Consider the following 16,733-nt stretch of genomic DNA (forward strand, 5'->3'; position numbering starts at 1 on the left):
CTGCACATGTCAGGAAAATACTTGAAGTCTTTGTATAGTAAGTCTATTCTTCTAAAGATCTCTTGGTCTTATTGAACAGTTTTAGTCTAAGTGGAGAGCTGAAGACATCTGTGCATGCAAATGTGTGGAACAGTGAAAAGTAAAGTGGTATGAGGATTACTAGCAGGGATTCTTAATCTTAACTGTCTGACATCCAGTGGCTGGATATCTGATGCTGTTGATAGTGTTAGAATACACTAGTGTAATTTCTGAGTCCCAGTGTGGAATGCTTGCTTCCCTGTGCACACATGCAGGGAGGACTCCTGATCAGAATGAATTATAAATACATGCTTTTATTCTGCATGTGTATGCTCCAGACAAGCAAGTCTTAGGGACTTGCCTGCAGTGCAAGTTCATCATACAGGCTGCAGTATTTCTTCTGGAAACTAACACTTCAGATGTTAATGAAATACAATTCCTGAATTAAAACTTCCTTGGTCTGTGCTTATCCTTTCCCCAGTCTGGTAGAAGATGGGGAATAGTCATGGTCTGGCTCTAGGTTCTGGCTTAACCTTGAACTGCTGCAACACTGCAGACCTGCTTGTCTTGGGTTTGCTTCTTGTGTCTGTTCTAGTAGTGTATGTATGGCTGCTGCTAGAGAGTAGTTGTGATGGCCAGTGTCTTTAAATGTACATAGAATTCTGTTTTTTGGATGGGATTAGTAACTAATTCTAACTGATGGAAACTAGTGTAATGATACACTGAAAGTTACAAGCAAATAATGTATTCTGCAGTTTTTCCCGTAACACTGAAAGGTATGGCTGTTGATGCCTTCCGACAACTCTATAAGGAATATACCCTTCACATGTAGAGAGTAAGGGAGTTCCTTGCCCTAAATTCTTCCTCTTCCTCCTGATGTTGTAAGTATTAAGTTTAGCAAATCCATTTCTAGCATTCTGTTTAGTGCCCTTATCCTTGCAACTGCAGGTCTACTAACAGGTTTTGCATGGAGAGAGAAAATGCCTGATTAGCAAAAGCAAATCTCAGGTTTGGGGTTTCATACCAGTGCTGAGCCCAGACACTACAGCAGGTTGTCAGCTGTACCAGCACACTTGTCAAGGGAGCATAGTGTGAGCAGGATCAGGGAACTTCCCTGTTTCTGCAGCAATGTAAGCAGCATTTTGGCTGCTATAGTTCCACCTTCTTTGGCATCAGTTGTGCAAATTGGCTTTCTTCCCTCACATCAGCACTGGCACTGAGGCATGTGGCCTTGCAGATGTGACTGGCAGACCCAGTCAGCCAGGCTGAATAGCTCTCCTGCAGGAGGAGATGGGCTTGAACAGCCAGGGCCAAGGGAGTGAGGGCAGTGATAGCAGCACTGGGTGATACAAATGGGGGCTGTGAAATTGCTGCCCCCATCTCTTCTGCAAGACATTTCAAGCTGGATGAGTTCCTTGACCTTATTAAGCATGGCCCAGAAAAATCTTTAACCACAGCTGAGAAGGTAGAAACACCCAGCAGTACATGGGGAAGGATATCCCTAGCAGGAATTTCTGCCAAACATATAATCATCTCTTTAACTTGAAAACCAATAACTGGAGACATGCTGAGAGGTAAGATAATAGCACAGCAAAAGAAGATAGAGTAGCATTTTTATTTTTAGCCTGCATATTCTAAAACTTTCAGTAGCATTAAATATGCTACTTAATCTCAAATGAATGGTTTTTTTATATAGTTGAATTACCAGTTCAAGCACTTACAGTCCATTGAAAGCTAATGGAATTTCAGTACTTAAATATTTTCTGGATAACCTCAGAACAGCTGAGGAGCTCTTACAGTTCATAGCTCAGTGAGATTGTTAATTAGTTTTGTGACCCAGGGAATTTCTGTGACTGCATTCTTGTTGGCATATGACAGAACCAAACACCTCAAAGTCTCTAATTCATATTCTGATAAATGAGGATTGTTAAAATACTGTTGCAAAACCTTGCTCTTTCTGTGCTTGCTTTTGATGACATCATATTTAAGTCTTTAATAGGTTGAATACTCAGATTTTCCTTTTAAAGTAGGTATCTTAAGAGTCTGACAAAGCTGCTCTGTCAAGCTATTGGGCTAAGGGTTTCTAGAATCCCATTTTAAAATGCAAAGAGTGGCTGCTTTCAGTGGCAGAACAGCAGTGAAAAGAAATGTCCAAAGATATCAGCTGCACAGCAAGAGAACAAGGGCTGATCTCAGCAATTTTGAGCTTAGAGCTTTATTTCAGTTTTTAATCGCAAAGTGAATTGGAAGAACTAGAAGCAATTTCAGTTAAAGACTTTGGAGGGGTCTAGAATTTTTTTATTATAGTAACAGAATAGTTACTGGAAAACAGGTAAACTTAGTGAAGTTTCTTATGTGTGTTTTTTCTTCTATGTATTTGCATCGGCTGTAGCAGAATAGGTTCTTTTTTGTGAAGTGGCAAGAGCTTTTTCCTTTCTGTAAGTGACTGTACAACTGTGAGGCCTTAAGGCAGGTGAAGTAAAAAGGGATGTGAAAATGCAATCTGGTTTGCACTAAATGTAGTTATTCAGTAATGGGTCTCTGAACCTTGGCATTAGGTAAACTAGTCCCGTTTGTTAACAATATTTGAAGAGTTTAACTCTTATGGCTAAGAGAAGGTGGAGAAATAGCACCCTAGTGGTTATGTTTGGAGGTCATGGAGCTGTTTATAAACAAGTGCCTTGAAGTGCTCAGTTTCAAGGGACCAGCCAAGAATGACACAACATTGTGCAGGTTTCTCTTCAGCAGAAAGCCTTAGTTAACCTGGAAAAGTTATAATCTGAACAGGTAAGAAAAGGGAAGGCTGAAACTGTTGGTAAGTTTAGGGTTAAATTTCTTATATTGAGGGTAGCATAGTTTGATTAGTTCTGAAGATATTTACTTGACCACAGAAGTCTAAATCTTTTTGGTCTTTAGCAGCTACTGTGTATGGCCTGATTTACAGGTCTTGCTGTGCTTTATGTGGCTGGCCTGTCTGCTGGTGTAACCTTCGTCTGAAGAGCATCTTTCACTAGCCCAACAAAATTCACATTGTGCATATGGCTTTGTGTAACCTATTATAAAACAAATCTGGAGTTACTAAAAGATAGGATTAAGCCATTGACCTGAAGCAGATGATGCACATAATTACTTCTAATATCTTAAAGATGAAAGACGGCCTGAAAAAGCTGTGACTTGGGCTCTGTCTAGCACTCTGTTTTAAAGCAGAATGAACTGTAACCAGGAGAACACCACCACCACCCACCTCTGATCTTTCAAAAAACACTATCTGGTTTTTATGGCTTATAACACCACGCAAAATTGAACATGATGTCATTAAACCTGAGGGTAAAGTGCCAGATTGAAATTAAATGGGTGGACACACTGCTGTAGACTGGATTGCTTCTCATCCTCTCAGAGGAGGCTTGCTGTTTGGATACAGTTTACTTTCCAGTAAGTTAAAAGCAATATGGGAGAGGAGGGAATACTTATCACATAATTAGGTGTCTTGTCTGGACACTTAATTCGGAGCAGGCTTTTCAGCAGATGTTAAGACTCTTGGCCTTAAATTTACATTCCCTTAAACTGAAGGCAACATAATAATGTTTTGAAAGCAACTGCAGTCATCACAGGTTCTTCTAGACATTGCTACTTTTTTGAGAGGTAGTTGAATTTCCCAAGACTTCTTTTCTGTACGAAACAGATGAGTTAATGTTGGTGTCTTGATTGTCTCAAGGATGCTTAATCTACAGAATGAGATGAAAATTCACCCTTCTCTAATCGGGTGATGGAGAGGTTCTACTTGTGTTAATTTATTTTTTTTTTAACCTCAAGGAACTGTTACATGTGAGCTTTGAACCATGGTGTGTAAATGGCAGCACAAGGAACAGATGGAAATGCAAGTAATCAAACAGTTGGCTTCAGTGTATTCCTATTAAAATCTTACTGTGCCCCTTTTGGAACCAGTGTTCTATTGTGCTGTTAGCCTGGTCTGTAAGCACTGATACTGCCTGTGTCAATTCTGTGCTATGCTGCTTCAGCCTTGCCTTGTTCTGTGCTGCCTGGCTCTTCTGGGGCTGGAGGGGGCTGTGCTCCCTCTGTTGCCATCAAAGAGACTCCTTGTATGAAGCATCTGGGATTTCCTGAGGGTACACAACATGGGAGCTGTGTTGTGAGCAGACCTCTGCATTCAGGGGGTTCATAAAGTGTTGATAATCTAAAAGATTCAAGTGGCACTTGTAACAGCTCTGCAGGGAAGGTCAAGTACTGTGGCCATTAAGAGCCAGGCTAGCTTTAGATGCAATAAACCCATAAACTTGTATGCTGTTGGGTGGGTTTTTTTAATACTATACTTGGGTTACAAGCCAGGTAATACTGTAAGGCTGACCTTGCAGTTTCTGCTGGTGTGGTGGGGTGGAGAAGGAAGGATTTAAATATTCTTTCCACTTATCTCTACAATGACCTTGTAGTGAACAGTCAGGTTGGTCCATATTTTACCTAAAAGGCAGCTATTCCTTTATTATGACCTGGTAAAGTTGTGGTATCCATATTGACAGGAGGCAGAAGGTTGCTCTCTCTTTGTCTTGGCTGTTAGTAAAAAAATGTTCTCATTGCAGTTGCATAGCACAGTGGACTTAGGGCAACATCACAGGCAGCAGCACTAAGTTTGTGTTGCCAGAAAAATACTTAATTTCAAAGCTTTCTGTTAGATAACATAGCATTTAAAACAATCTTAGGATGTTTGGGTTTAACATTAAACTATTTCTTTAACAGTAATTACATTGAAAAGTTGCTAAGGGTCACTTGGCTTCTCCAGAAAGCAGCTTATCTACTACTGTCAAAGCCGGGCTACTCTTGAACTAGGACAAAATAAACTTCTCTAACTTAAGAGCAAGCCGTGTTAGTTTGGAGACTTCAGTGTTCCAATAATACCTCAGTGTGTAGTCAATCTGTAGCTCTCCTGACTTGGGTGTCTATGTCCAAGCAAGCTGAATTCTAGTTTATGATCTGTAGAACATGTGGACCACAAGCAAAATGCCTTTTGGCAACAATTTCTGGAGTTCAGATGCTACCTGTTTTGTGTTTTCGTAGGTTTTTTTTTCCATGCTCCTGTGGCAGGGACTTCAGTTCTTTTTCCCCTCTGGCTTGCCTTTCTGGTGACTAAGAACAACAACAAAAAAAATAATTGCAAAAAACCTTGTAATAGTCTTCTGGTTTGGAATCTCTGGGGTAATGGCTGAATTCACTGTCCCAAACATAAATGTGTTTTGCTTCTCAGAGATTCTCCCTGTACAGCACAGAGTTGTCACATCCCTATATTTAAGGGATTTTATATTAAATTTCTATACTAAGGAGTGTCCTGAATGAGGGAGCTTATGTATAACATACTATAGAAGATTACCAGAAGAAAAATACTTGTTTTCATTGACTGGTGTTTATTCCAGAATAACACTTAAAAGATTAACTTGTGTTCCTGTACTAAATGTATGTAGCAAACGGTTGTGAGTAAAATGCTCTGCATGCAAAAATACTACTGCTCAGATGGCTGAAAGTGCTGTCCTGAGGGTACTTCTTGGTTGTTGGCATGTTTGTACTTGTATGCAGTAGTCATAAGAACTTAGTTTGATTTGTTGCTTTTCAGAACATCAAGTCATGACAAGGGGGGGTGGGGCTGGAATCTTCACCATCAGTGTATCCCAGGGCAGGTTACGCAGCATGGTTATAGAATTGTCAGCCTCAAAATGCAGGGCATATAAACTGGATTGCTTGGAGCAAACTGCTGTAAGGGGGAGGTTTGGACTAGACAGCATCCAAAGGTCCTTTCCAGGCTAAATACTCTTATGGTGTGTTTGTAGGTTGACAATCCCTTAAATTCCCAGTTAATTTTTAGGGGAACTAGTTATCCTGAAGCTTTTTTCCAATATAGTACTCCAGCTTCTACTGTAGGCTGTGTATTTCCATCCAGTAGAACTTGATAGTGTACTGTGGTAGTTCCATTGTCTTTCTGGAGCAATTGTGCCCAGCCTAATTTGAGACTCCTGGTAGGCCTGTTGCTTCTGTGCTTCTGGAATAATGGGTGCTGCTATAAACCAAGGCTGGTATAGCCACTTCTCATAGCAGTGTTTGCTGAATGGTCTGCTGTTCTCTTTTTAGCACTCTGCCAGGATATGAACAGCTGAGGCCCTTAGTTGTCATGCCATGAGGACACAAGTGTTGCTATCCTAGCATCTCCCTTATAGTTGTCATGTGTCTGGATTACACGTCTTTGTTTTTTTTCCCTGTGTGTGAATCCTGACTGGTGTTGTGTCTTTTTGTATTGGTTACTCTGCTTTTCTCTCCAATGCGCTGTTCTTAGAGATGCTACTTGTGTTGGTCACAACTACTGTGTCCAGCTACTCTTAAAAAAAAGTTGTTTTTAAGAAGTCTCTAGCATTAATTGTTTTGCATAACACAAAACCAAAGGCTTGTTAACTATACTTGTTTATTGAAGCTTATTATTTTATGGCTTTGAAACATCACAAGAAGAATGAGAACAGAGAATTTATTGCAGTAAAGCACAATTTTTTTTTTTCTTCCAAAAGCAAACTAGATTTGCAGCATCAGAAGGCAGGAAGAATATAAAATAAATGTTAACGCCATGTCATAAGACTTTCTGCTGGAAGCTTTTGCAACTTGTTCCTGCCAGAATTTACTGCGCTTTTTCTTAGTTTATGTAGAAAAGAGATCAAAAGTAATCTTGCTACCTGTAAGCAGATCTAAGGTATAGCTCTGCTTCCATGTTGACACTAAGCTGCATCAACATTAAAGAAATGCTTTAGAAAGGTGTAAAGCCTTATAACAAGAACAATAAAAACCATTTCATTTCATGTTATTGAAAGAAATTAGTTTTTTATTCTTTGGGAACTGCTCTAAGTGGTAGTTGTGTAAGGTGGGCTTACAGATAAGAACAACTTGTTCATCTAGTAGCTGTTTTAAGAAATCTTTTGTTTCTTTAAACTTTTATGAATGGTACTGTTGTCACAAATGGAAGGGATTTGTTCTTATACCTTGTTCCTACTCATACTTTAGACATCAGGGATGCGATCTGCTTGCCAGTGCATTGAAATGGCCCATTCCTCAGGCTTGCTGGGCAGAGTTTTAATCTGGTCTTTCAGCACTAGGGAGATGCTTTACCTGTGTGTCACCAATGTCATGGATGGTGATTGTTTCTTCTGTCTGCAGATCTAATTGGTTGCCTGGCACTTCATCTGTGGCAACTGGGACGATGGCTGCCAGTAAGAGCAAGAACCAGAGTTCCTTGGCCCTCCATAAAGTGATAATGGTTGGCAGTGGAGGTGTGGGCAAATCTGCACTCACTCTTCAATTTATGTATGATGAGGTAAGTAGCTTATTGGTTTGGTTTCTCTAAAGCACCAATGGATACAGTTTACCAAACTTCTGTAGTAGGACAGGGGAACTAAATGTAACGAGCAAAAGACCTGATGACCTGACTGGCAGGAGAATATAAGAATCAGGGAGGGGTGCCCTCTGATAACTTCTTTAGCGAAGGGTGACAAAACTGATGCTTGTTAGTTAGTCTTCAGAAGGTATGCATCATGTGCATGTGCTTGTCGGAGTGTACAAAAGCTATCACCAGTTGGCACTGAACTTTAATTTTGTTCCTCTTTTTTAGGTCAGTTAAAGTTGAAGTCAGAAGTAAGCATTACAGCTCATTCTGAGCTAGATGATGAAGTGGGCATGTTCAGAGCATGAATTATTCTGTGCTGGTATACAGAAAGCTAGACCAGATGATCTAGACTAGTATGTGAAGGAATACATGAATCTGTAATTTAGAAGTTAATGTTTATATACAGGCTGTCCGCACATACTACAGTAATTGAGTATCTGAACAGGTGGCATACTTGTTAGTGAAGGCCAGCCAGCTTAATCAGGCTCATGGCACAGCCTTTTGTGGTACTTCGAGGCTGAGAGAAAGGAGGTGGAAAGGTTAGTTCTGTACTGACAGCCCGTCTGACACTGGTACCTTACAAGTTGAACTGGCAGTGGCTTTTTGGATCTGATCAATATTGAATGGACTACAGTATGTCCCTGTGTAATTATAGAGCAGGTTTTCATGTTCAGCAGCTGGATGCTGTCATCTACACCTGTTGAAGTTTCAGTTACCTGTGTGCTCCAATACTTTTACTTGAAGTGGGAGATCTGGATAATGCCACCAGGTTGCTGGTAGCTTATACTGCATCCTTGTCTCTTAAGTTATGCTGAAACTGCTGAATGGTGTTTTATGTAGCAAGACAGTTTCTCTTGACTAGGCAGACTGGCTCTTTGATGTATTAAGTGCTTAAATAATTTGCTTTTTATAGTAAAACTTAAAAAAAGAGGTGGTGGAACTTAGTAGCTGACTGTATTATGAGAAGGTTTGGGGGAGTTTAAATGTCTACATCCAGCCTTTTCCACTTCAGTGACTAATAATGAGACCATTTGACAGTAATTCTAAACACTAATCCCTTACCTTCAGTTTGTAGAAGACTATGAACCTACCAAGGCTGACAGCTACAGAAAGAAAGTAGTTCTGGATGGTGAAGAAGTTCAAATAGACATTCTGGACACAGCAGGACAGGAAGATTATGCAGCCATCAGAGATAACTATTTTCGCAGTGGGGAAGGATTTCTTCTAGTCTTCTCAATAACAGAGCATGAATCCTTCACAGCAACAGCAGAGTTTCGGTAAGTAGCTCTTCTCCCAGGCAGAGGGAAGTATCTGCTTCCTTTGTTGCTCTGACAGCTCCTCTTAGAGCACTTGTAGCTTTTATCCTTTGTTCGTTACCATTTGGTGGCATAAGAGTGTCAACCTAACTATTTGCTCTTAGTAACTGGTAACTTAAACCATGGTATCCAGCCTATGGCTGTGGCTGTCTTCATGCCTGCAACTTAGGAGTACATTACTCCAGCAGCAACTTCAGGCAACTAACAGATTCTTGGACTCTTAAAACCTTCATATTCAAGCCAATTTTCAGTCTTTGTGGATGTGAAGTTTAATTATCTTAGAGCAGTACTTCTGGAATTAAGTCTACCTTTTGGCCAAGTTTCAGACACTCTATTGCTTTCTGCTAGAAGCAGGTGCTCTAAGGAAAGGAAGGATTAGTCTATGCTCTCAGGTGTGGATTGGTGCCAAACAAATGTTGGCAGTCAAACAGTACTATTGTAGGCAGATGTATTCCTAGAAAGATGCACAGTAGTACTAAATGCTTCCATTTTTGTTCTTGGGATTAATAGTTCTAATGTAAAAATCAGCACCAGACCGAGCATGGAAACTCCTTGTGTAGTACAAAAGAAAAACAAGATGTTTAAACCATTACCTGTATTCTGGTCTCAGAATTCATGTAGCCAAGTTCTTCAGGGCAAGTGTTCTAACTTTTACTTCGTGAAAGCTGTTGTCTCAGTGTAGGAGGTAACCCAGAGACTCCCTAGGACAGCTGTACAACTTGAAGTAAAATTTGCTAAAACATGAAGTGTTAGCAGTTCCTTATGTTTGTCAGAATAAAATTTATCAGTCTGGATTATGTTAGTTTTGCTTCAGTGGTACAAGGTTAAGATACTAATTGGTGATACAAGAGCTGGTGCTAAGGTAGACACATTTTTCTAGGGTTTTCTTAAAGCTATGGCAAAACCCCCTTGCACTCCAAGACTTTGGTCCAGGTTCTTGATACCTTACACTGTTCCAACAGTAGTAGGAGACTGCATAATCTTTTAAGAGGTATAAAAATGTTGTTACTCTGTCACATAATTCTTCTGTGACTTCGTTAGATTTCAGAAGGCTGGCAGTTGTGGAGCTGTTCTGCTCAGTTTGGTCTAATGGGGACACTGGAAGGAGCTACACGGTTGAACTGTTGTAGGACTGAAAAACTGAGTGCTTGAACTGTTCCTGGTATAAGATGGAGGAAAAAATCGGATAGTGTTCAAAAAAAGGAAGAAAATAAGACACTTGGAAGGACCCAGCCAAACCTAGGGTTTTGGCTTGTGTGCTTAAGTGAAATATGAGGTTAAATCCAAGGCTTAAGACTTTGGATGAAAAGGAGCAGGAGTGTTTTGGCTTGGCAGTTTGTGGTTTTTGTCAGACTTCTGTAACTAGGTTAACTGTGTGTTGGTTCAAGATTCCAGCACAACAAAACAATGAAAAAGAAATGCTAGTCCTAAAGATGAGCAAGAAGGACATAAAAGCTTTGATATGGAGAATCTCCTACTTCTCAGTGGTTCAGAAGTAAAGAAATAGTGGAACTAGTTAAATGGAGTACTTAAGCTGATGTGCAAGAACCAGCCCCTTGGAAAACTCCTCCCCAGGAAGAAGGGGGCAGTGGGTAGTATGAGTCACCAGCATCACGGACTAAAGTGCAGACTTGTAATATGGATCCTCCAACTTCCAGAAATCTTAAAACTACAGAAAAAGTAGAATACTGAGTGAACTATGGGTTTGTCTTTAAACCCTAGATCTCCTGCTGATGGTATGCATTCAGTGTTTGCTTTTGGTGCCTCTGTAATCTGAATGTGTGAAGGTACATCTGAATGCAACAGCAGATTGTCTGCTTCAGTGTTAACGTTGCTTTATGTTCTCATGTATTCTACGTACATTCAGTTATTTTGTGGATGGACAGTGCAGGCATCTGAAATGGTGTGGTAACTTAGTGGGACAAGGGGTTATAGCACCATGCTCATGCCTAGTTTGGTTCTTGCTTATAACAAACTGAAGCAATCTAAAAATAGCTGTACACTGTTACAGTTCTTTCAGTGTCTTAGATGGACAGTAGCATGTGTCAGTATGTTTTCAACCAAGGTTTTACTCGCAGACTTTGAGACTGACATGCAGCATCACTCTGTCTCCTGGATGCTGATAGGTTCTTTTAGAATGACAAAGTATAGCTAGGTTAATGCTGATGGCTCAAGTATTTTCTTGGAGTCTTTGAAGGAGGAAGGTGGCTAGCATTTTAGTTCAGCACTATTTAGTAACATTCTCCTCTGTTTAGGTAGCCATTAAGAATGATCTCTGCCAGCTGTTTATGCTATTCCCAACCTACTACCTTGGCAAAGCCTTGATATTGAGATGCAATGTAGACTAGAAGTTGAAGATGGTGATTGAATGCCAAGGTGAAACTTGGTGAACATGGCACTTGTGCTCTTATCTTCATTCAGATGTGAACAACTGTTATAAGCTGCTCTGCTACCATACAGCTCTTTACTAGAGCCTGGTTAGTAAACTTACTAACTAAACTGTGAAACTGCCTTCCTGGAAGTGTGAGGCTCTTATTAGTGTGAAACTCATAGTGTTAGTGTTACACACCATAAAATTATTCCAAGTTTATGTTCAACTGTTGGGAAATACACTCTTGCAAACACTAGTAATTTGCAGACCACTTGATCCACTCCTGGTAAGGGTGGGGTTTTTGTTGCTATTGCTAACAGATATTTTTATTTTGAATATCTAATGCATTAGGGAACAGATCCTGCGTGTGAAGGCTGAAGAAGATAAAATCCCTTTACTGGTAGTGGGAAACAAATCTGACTTGGAAGAACGCAGACAAGTGCCTGTAGAAGAAGCTAGAAGTAAGGCAGAAGAGTGGGGTGTGCAGTACGTAGAAACCTCTGCCAAAACTAGAGCAAATGTAGATAAGGTAAGACAAATGTCAACTGCTCAATTAAATTGTTACTACTTGTTTAGTAGCTGAGCGACTAATTTTTTTCTCCTGCAGGACAAACAAATCCACAGTTGGGCTTCTGAAAGCCTAGATAATAAAAAATGAATGAATTCACTGGAATGTGTACACTTAAGGAAGTAGCTAGATTAGAGGAGCCGGAGACCTGGTACAAGTTAATGCTGTTGCCTTGTAACTGGAAGGCTGTTGGTTCAGGTACAAACAACAGTACACTGGCTAAAAGGGTTTAAGGATTCCATGAAGTATGTTATTTTGTTCAGTCTGTGTCCTATTAGAACAGCAATAAATAGCAAGTGACAGACTTAAAACTGTTCCCCCTACCCTACAGAGTTACATATGTTGTGGCTAATGTTAAAGATTTCATTATTGTCTTGACAGAAAACTATTTTGAATTATGGGAACTTGTCTTGCTCTATCCCTGTCCTTTTTTGATTTGTTTGTGCTGGTCTAGGGCAGTAATTTGCACCATGTTTCTGCTGCTGGCTTTTTGCATAAGCAGTGGTGGCGAGTTAGTACAGGAGATGAATTATGACTATGGAGTGTTTGCCTAGTAGTAGGGAAAAACGAGTTTCAAGCCTCCCCTTCATTCTGTGCGTGCTGGGAGGTTTCTTGAAGAAGAGGGTGCCTTTTTACTTATTCATCCACAGAAGATGACCTGAAACTATAGTTGGGCCCTCTAAGGATCCAAGAGTGTGGTTTGGTAACCTGCATGTGTTAAAAAGTTGCAAATTATAAGTAGCTTTATCTTTGGACAAAGAACACTTGCAGCTAGCTGTTCTTATAGACAGCTTCCTGTTTTGTCTGTATTAGTTTGCAAATGGAAATGCTGTTGGGGCATAAGTGACCTAGTAGGACTCTTATTTCTTTCATTATTGGTTAACAATGCATATGAAACTTCTGAGTTGAGACCTTTTGATTATAAAGGACATGGAATAATTTGAATTTCATAAAGATCTGTTTTGACTTGTAGAATGTTACTAGAAAGCCGCTGTTAGATCCAGAAGCGGGATGATGTAGTAAAGCATAAATACCTAGGTTTGCTTTTGCCTACAAGCAGTCTCATGTGGCTAGCAAATGCCTAGCCTGTTTTGTACTTAAATTAGCTTTCTGATCAGTTTGAATTAACAGCAATGTAGCTGTCTGGAGTGTACTAGCGTGGTGTTCCAGACTTGTTCTTGTAGGTCTTCTCTAGCTAGCTTGTGTGACACGACACACTGGTTATCCTTTATGTAAGCACTGTTTTGTGTATATTAAGACAAGTTATCAGCCATTGTGCACTGGCACTGTAGCATAATTTAAAAAGAGCTTAGAAGGGGTTTCAATGAAACTACTCTGTTTCTGATCATAGTATGACTTTGTTTCCAAGTATCAAAACCTTGTGTAGTTCCCCATGTAAAAAAAAAATAATCACCAAAACAACAAACCAAAAAGCCTAACTCTATGGAGTGACACTGTGCTCTTGTTCTGCAATCCTAAAAATAACTTTTCCCAATAAGTCTCTACAGTAAAACTATTATGTTTTAAGTGGTATGTACCTAGGCATCAGGTGTACAGGGATGAAATCGGCTAGAATTTTGGAGAAAAGTCAGGAAGTCATTACTCTGTTTCTTATAACAGTCTGAGAACTTTGTGCCTGACAGTGTCACTTGAATGCTGCAACTTTTTAGTTGTAAACCAGGCAGAATATTACTGAGCAGAGTGTATTTGTAATTACATGTAAAGGACTGGAGTAAACGCTTTGCGTAGCTAACAAGTGATTTGCCTGGAAATATGTTAGGCACAGGCAGATGTTCTCATGAACTGTAAATGCTACTTTTGTGCAAGTCACATTCAATAAAAAGCTCTTAAAGCAGGGCTGTTGGATGATTTGATAGCCAGGTAAGATTGTGCTATTTGCCACTGCTTGGCATGCTACATAATTCTGTTGAGTTTGTCACTAGAATCTGTCTAGACTCACTTCTGCTGTATTAGGTGCAGTCTGGTGCTACATCTTTATTTGTTGCTGAATACAGTAGTTTATCTCCTTTCCGGTGGCAGATCTCGTTTAATTTTTCTCTATTTTTCCCTCCTAGGTATTCTTTGATTTAATGAGAGAAATCAGAGCAAAGAAAATGTCAGAAAACAAAGACAAGAACGGCAAGAAAAGTGGCAAGAACAAGAAAAGCTTTAAAGAAAGATGTTGCTTACTGTGATGCTTGGGAACTGTTTCTACAGGTGCAATGGATAAGATACCACTAAGGATATAGGGCTGGATTCATGAAAGGAAGTCTGTATTGACTCCCTTAATCTTTTGCTTCGCATATCACACCTTCAAAATGTGAAAACAGAACTTTGAAACTATTTCTGGTATCCAACAAAACTTATGCCTACTTAAACTGAAATGCGCTCTGTCTTCCCAGTGTCTTTCAAAACTAGAAACAGTTTCAGAACTACAATCCTTCTGCTTGGTTGTACAAAGTACTTTCATATTAACTTCCTAGTTTACTCTAATGTTCCTCCGAATATGTTACTCTTGAACCTCTACTGGCCTTAACAAGCACAGCTGTTCAGGTTCAAACACTTGTTTTTCTACTGTTGCTGCCCTTCTTGATGTTGCAAACTGCAGAAAAGCTAGATGACATCTGGTAAAGGGTTTGAGTCTTTCCATGTTCTGCTAGTTGTCACTGATATTTCTTACGCTGAAATCTGCTGGCTTCTCACACTCCATGTAAGAAGTAACAACTAACACTGGAGTGTCAACTTAAGCTTCCTTCCATGTTCTGTTTAGTCAATACAGCATTCATGAATCAAGCCTGTGGACTCAATTCAGACTCATTTAGGCAATGCAAAAATTGATATTTAAATCCTGGCTGGATGCATTCCCCACTGGCCTGTCCTCTCATCCTTAAATTAATGGTATGGGGTGAGAAAATGACTGTAAGCCTTTATTCAAAAGGAATAATATTGTCACAGTGTCCTTGAAATACTGTCCTGGGTTTCTTCCATGTATTGTGGCTAGACTTGGTTACACTATATTTGTCATCCTTCCCCTCCCTGGTACTGGAATAGTGAAAATCAGTGATTTGATTGGTTTTGTTTGTTGGAACACTTGTGATCATGTTGAAAAGTGGGAACATCTGCATCTGTCTCTTGTCTTGCTGCAGATGAAAAATCTTGAGTAAGGATGGGTCACATCACACAAACATGACTTGGAATAAGTGAGGCATACATGCTACCTCTCTTTATGATTAGCTGGCTAGTGAGTTGTGTGGTGTCAAAAAGCAAAGTTAAGCAGTTGCCACATCTGTTACTCACTGCTAGTTTTATACGTATGTTTCTGATGCACAGCAACCTAGCACATGGGGATGCATGTTAAGTTTTGCTGTCAGTTATGCAATGGTGGTCATGTTTATCAATAAAACCCTGCCTAGAAATGGAGAAGTCAGTCCTTAGAAGGTGGTCTTGTCAGCTGAATGAACTGAGCTTTCTAATGCAGTTTAAATGCAGCTGCCAAAAACCCACTTCTGTCACTGTGGAAAGTAACTGTCTCTTCTGATGGTGGAGTCTCTCAATGAATTATGGTTATCTTCTCTTTTTGAAGGAGTAGAGAGACTTGAGTGACTATTTTGCTTGGTAAGTGGATGCTTGAGACAGTTACTTGCTGGAAAAAAATATGCTATGTGATTGTTCAAAAAAGCACACTGCAGTACTAAATTAACATAGTGTTTCTTGAGGTGAAGGAGTAGCAAATACTGTTCAGTACTTAGTATTGTAATTTGAGGTTGAAAAACATTTTAACATGTACTAGATTGCTCTTGTGCATTCCACCTCTGAACTCTGAAAAAATGTGTTGGACATCAGAACCTCTGGCCTGAGGTTTCACAGGGACTTATCACAAATTCATTGTCTTCCATAACTATTCAATTTGTCAGGCAACTCATTGGATTGGGGAAACTGTACTAAATAAAAGGTGCTGTAATCTTCATTCTTGTCAAGTTAAATTCCTTCTTTGTTAATGTTGTCTTGATTGCACAAAAAGTGGTTAACTAATTCAGAAGCACTTCTCTGTGAACAGTGTAATTAATCGGTATTACAAAGCCAAGGACAACAAGTTTTGAAGGAAAGGCTGGGATTCTGCAGGCTCACAGAACTTGTCACTTGAGCTCTGGTACCAATGTCTAAAGCCTAGGCACCTAATGGGGCACTTGGAGCTGTAACACTTCAGTGAAGTTTCCTTTTGAACTTCCATGGATTAAGTCCATTTCTGAGTGCATATTGTGCATACAGCAAATGAATGTCTCCTGGAGGAAGGCAACTCACTTAGGTTTGGTTTTCATTGAGACCTAAAGGTTAAGTCCTTAATTAACCTAAAGGATAAACAACAGTTGAGTTCACATTACAAGCTTATCTAGGTCAAGCCCCTCTGAGGCAGATTGTAAAATGTTTCTAACAAAACCAAATAAGCTTTCCTTGCTATATGAATAATGAACTCTGTGAAGCTCACAGTGGGCAGCTCAGCTGTATTGGCTCAAGAGGCTTGCATGCCTTGACCTTTGATCTCTTTAGTCTTAAAGTACCTGACAGTGTTTGATAGGACACATGAACAGATTCAGGTAGGACACTCAGAACAGTGGGTCTCCCGCTGGTGTTCTCACCGTCTGTGTGCTGTTCTCACTCAGGTTTGTGGTGGTTTTTTTTGTTTTCTCTGATAAACTCCCCCACTGAGGTAGACTTGGAAGAAGGTGCTTGCTGCTGTGTGGTTTGATGCTGCATCTCTTCAGTATGCTGTGCTAGTCACTTTTTCCAGAAAGACTAAGCAGCAGCTCTTCAGTATTTTTTTGTACTTGTGACAAACTTCAGCTTAACTTTCCAGTTACAGCTGAAAAGATGATAAACAGACAGCTACCTTGGCTACTTCATAATGGTAGGCAACAAGCAGTCTGACTTGTACCAGGAAGGCAGTAAAACTGTTCGCCTGGATGGGAATCCTGTTGCCTCCACCTTGTATGGTGGAAGTGCTTGAATGCATGTCTTTAAGGTCAGTATGATTTG

The 16,733-nt window shown here is 40.0% G+C and overlaps 1 protein-coding gene across 2 annotated transcripts in view; it reads left to right on the plus strand.

Moving 5' to 3' along the window:
• Positions 1-15,666, plus strand: part of RALB (RAS like proto-oncogene B) — a 49,546-nt gene extending 33,880 nt beyond the window's left edge. For both annotated transcript variants that reach the window (XM_005432459.4, XM_055718477.1), the window contains exons 2-5: positions 7,219-7,375; positions 8,513-8,721; positions 11,483-11,660; positions 13,775-15,666. In XM_005432459.4, the coding sequence (XP_005432516.3) occupies positions 7,262-7,375; positions 8,513-8,721; positions 11,483-11,660; positions 13,775-13,894 (621 nt within the window). In that variant the 5' untranslated portion in view covers positions 7,219-7,261 and the 3' untranslated portion in view covers positions 13,895-15,666. The remainder of the gene's footprint in view (positions 1-7,218; positions 7,376-8,512; positions 8,722-11,482; positions 11,661-13,774) is intronic.
• The last annotated feature ends 1,067 nt before the right edge of the window (positions 15,667-16,733 follow it).

Source organism: Falco cherrug, chromosome 8 (assembly GCF_023634085.1).
Source record: "Falco cherrug isolate bFalChe1 chromosome 8, bFalChe1.pri, whole genome shotgun sequence".
NCBI classification, from domain to species: domain Eukaryota; kingdom Metazoa; phylum Chordata; class Aves; order Falconiformes; family Falconidae; genus Falco; species Falco cherrug.